General features: G+C 38.9%; 1 protein-coding gene across 1 annotated transcript; it reads left to right on the forward strand.

Moving 5' to 3' along the window:
- Positions 1-1,102: 1,102 nt before the first annotated feature.
- On the forward strand, positions 1,103-2,263 carry LOC148886337 (reticulon-2-like). Its single transcript, XM_089017683.1, is given in 7 exon segments — positions 1,103-1,274; positions 1,277-1,303; positions 1,306-1,324; positions 1,772-1,909; positions 2,002-2,072; positions 2,210-2,225; positions 2,227-2,263. Coding segments are annotated over 7 exon segments (480 nt in total).

The following is a 2,263-nucleotide window of genomic DNA, read 5'->3' on the forward strand; positions in this document are numbered from 1 at the left end:
GCAATGCTCTGATCATACCATGAAATGGGCATCTCTTTTACAAAATGACAGGCGTCCTCTGCAACGTGAATCTCAAATATTGTGCAAAGTTGAATAAACTTCCATTGACCAACCCCCTTACCTCTCAATTTTTATGTATTACCCCCCCAAAAAACGTGGACATTTTGACATTTTGTGTTTGTTCTAATTAACAATGTTTAATGTGTTATTCAAAAGATCAAATTTTAATTAATCGATATGAAAAATTTATTGCTTTTCTCTGCTATAATTTATAATTTTATTTATGGCTTTATTGTTCTGGTCTTTATTGCTCCATTGTTCTTTGATTGTAAAGTGTCCTTGGGCGCTTGTAAATTAAATATATTATTATTAATTATTGCTACTACTACTACTACTACTACTACCAATAACAATAACAATAAACCCAAACACGATTTCCTTTATTTATTGCGTTGCCTTTAGTTTATTCGCCGTCAATCAAATTGCATTGGCATCATCCCTGTAGTGCTTCGGCCACTAGAGGGCGTCTTTGCTCGATCATTTTCATTTCACACAGATTATACTGTGACGTATTTGGCTTGGCGACAGCATCCTCCTAACTATTTCTCAGGGAATAGTTGCAAGTTGTTCTTCCAATCAGATCAAGTTTCATACATCTCCAAGCCAGCAGAAAGTCAGGACAGGTTGTATTCTAAACAAATTTGAGTTGTTTCAGAAAGCTGTCACTGTGGTGTTCAAACATGGCGTTCAGCAGAGCAAGGAGTGGAACATAAACAACCAGAGAATGCTGAAACATTTCAACGTGTCTATAAAAGTCTTGCTCCGTGGCAACAAGGCTTTCGATCAAAACGAACCACCTCTGACAAAATGACTAAAGATAAAAATGTCAAGTTGTTCATCTAATCCCAAGTATCATTTGCAATAAATTGAATATGATAGCGATCTATGTTCAGCGCTTTGTTGCAGCTTCAGCTGTTGTGAAAGCTCCGTATAAATCAATATGTATTGTATTATATTGTATTTAATATAGGCAACTTATGATTTTTTTGATTCTAGAACACTTCAAATAACACCAAAATGAAGAGAGATCATTTCACATGATATGAAATCATTTCAAAAGGTGGATGTTGTGTTTGTAGTGCTGGACCTGGTTTACTGGAAGAGCACGAGCAGGACCGCAGTGGTATTCACGGGTTTGGTGGTTTGTCTGACCGGCCTGTTCCAGCTGAGCGCCATCACTGTCCTCTCTCACATTTGTTTGAGCGTCATGTGCGTCACTTCCCGCTGCGTCTCTACTACAAACTGCTGGGCTGCATCCTTTCCAGTGAGTCCTTTCACGTTGATTTGATTGGCTGGCAGAGACAGCGAAGTACATTGAGGAAAAGTTCACTTTGGATTGATAGTTTCGCACATATTTACACCTTAACCACTGAACGCAAAGGCATGTTGGAAACGGTGTTGGTATTTTACAGATAGAGCATAGACCAGCAGAAATGAAAGAGGGAGATTTGCATCGTTGTGGGAGTGATCACAGCCAACTTCAATGATGCGAGTTATCCATCCGTGTTTGCATAGAATGATCAGAGTTCTGAGTCCTCATTGACTGGCATTGCATTGATGTCTGTTTTTACAATTTTGTTTGGTTAAATTGCACAAATGGCGCTTAGCATTTTGTGATGCCAGCTTTCGGACACTGTTGATTTATTAAATGCCCGTGTACAGTGTACTTTAATTGAAATGCAAATTTTGATGCATACAAATGTGTTTGCAGGTCATATCTGGACTACAACTGTTCACTGACAGACAAGGAAACAGTGATGCTGGTGGAAGAGGTGGTGCTTCTAATAGCATTTGCCATCACAGAGCTCAAGCGTCTTCTTTTCATTGACAACATTTTTGATTCACTCAAGGTCAGACGACGGGTTGTTTAAAAGCAAAATATTTCTCAGTACTTACTGATTTGGTTGGGATTGCATTTTGATGTATTTTCTTCTTCTCTTCGTTTGTTTTGCTGCTGTACTTGCTGACCCATCTCGGGGTTCTCACTTCTGGACTGACACTTGTCATAACTGGTAAGATCAGAAAATGACCCTTGGTTCTGAAATCAACACTCAAAACAAGAACATGAAAATTGACTTTTAACACCATTATTGTGTGTGCGTGTGCGTGTGCGTGTGCGTGTGTGTGTGTGTGTGTGTCTGTGTTACAGCTGTCATTGATCTTTTTTCCTATCCTCTACAAAAAACAGCAGGTAAGATTCTGA

The sequence above is a fragment of the Hippocampus bargibanti genome, linkage group LG16 (assembly GCF_051943395.1).
Source record: "Hippocampus bargibanti isolate YZ-2025 linkage group LG16, ASM5194339v1, whole genome shotgun sequence".
NCBI lineage: Eukaryota > Metazoa > Chordata > Actinopteri > Syngnathiformes > Syngnathidae > Hippocampus > Hippocampus bargibanti.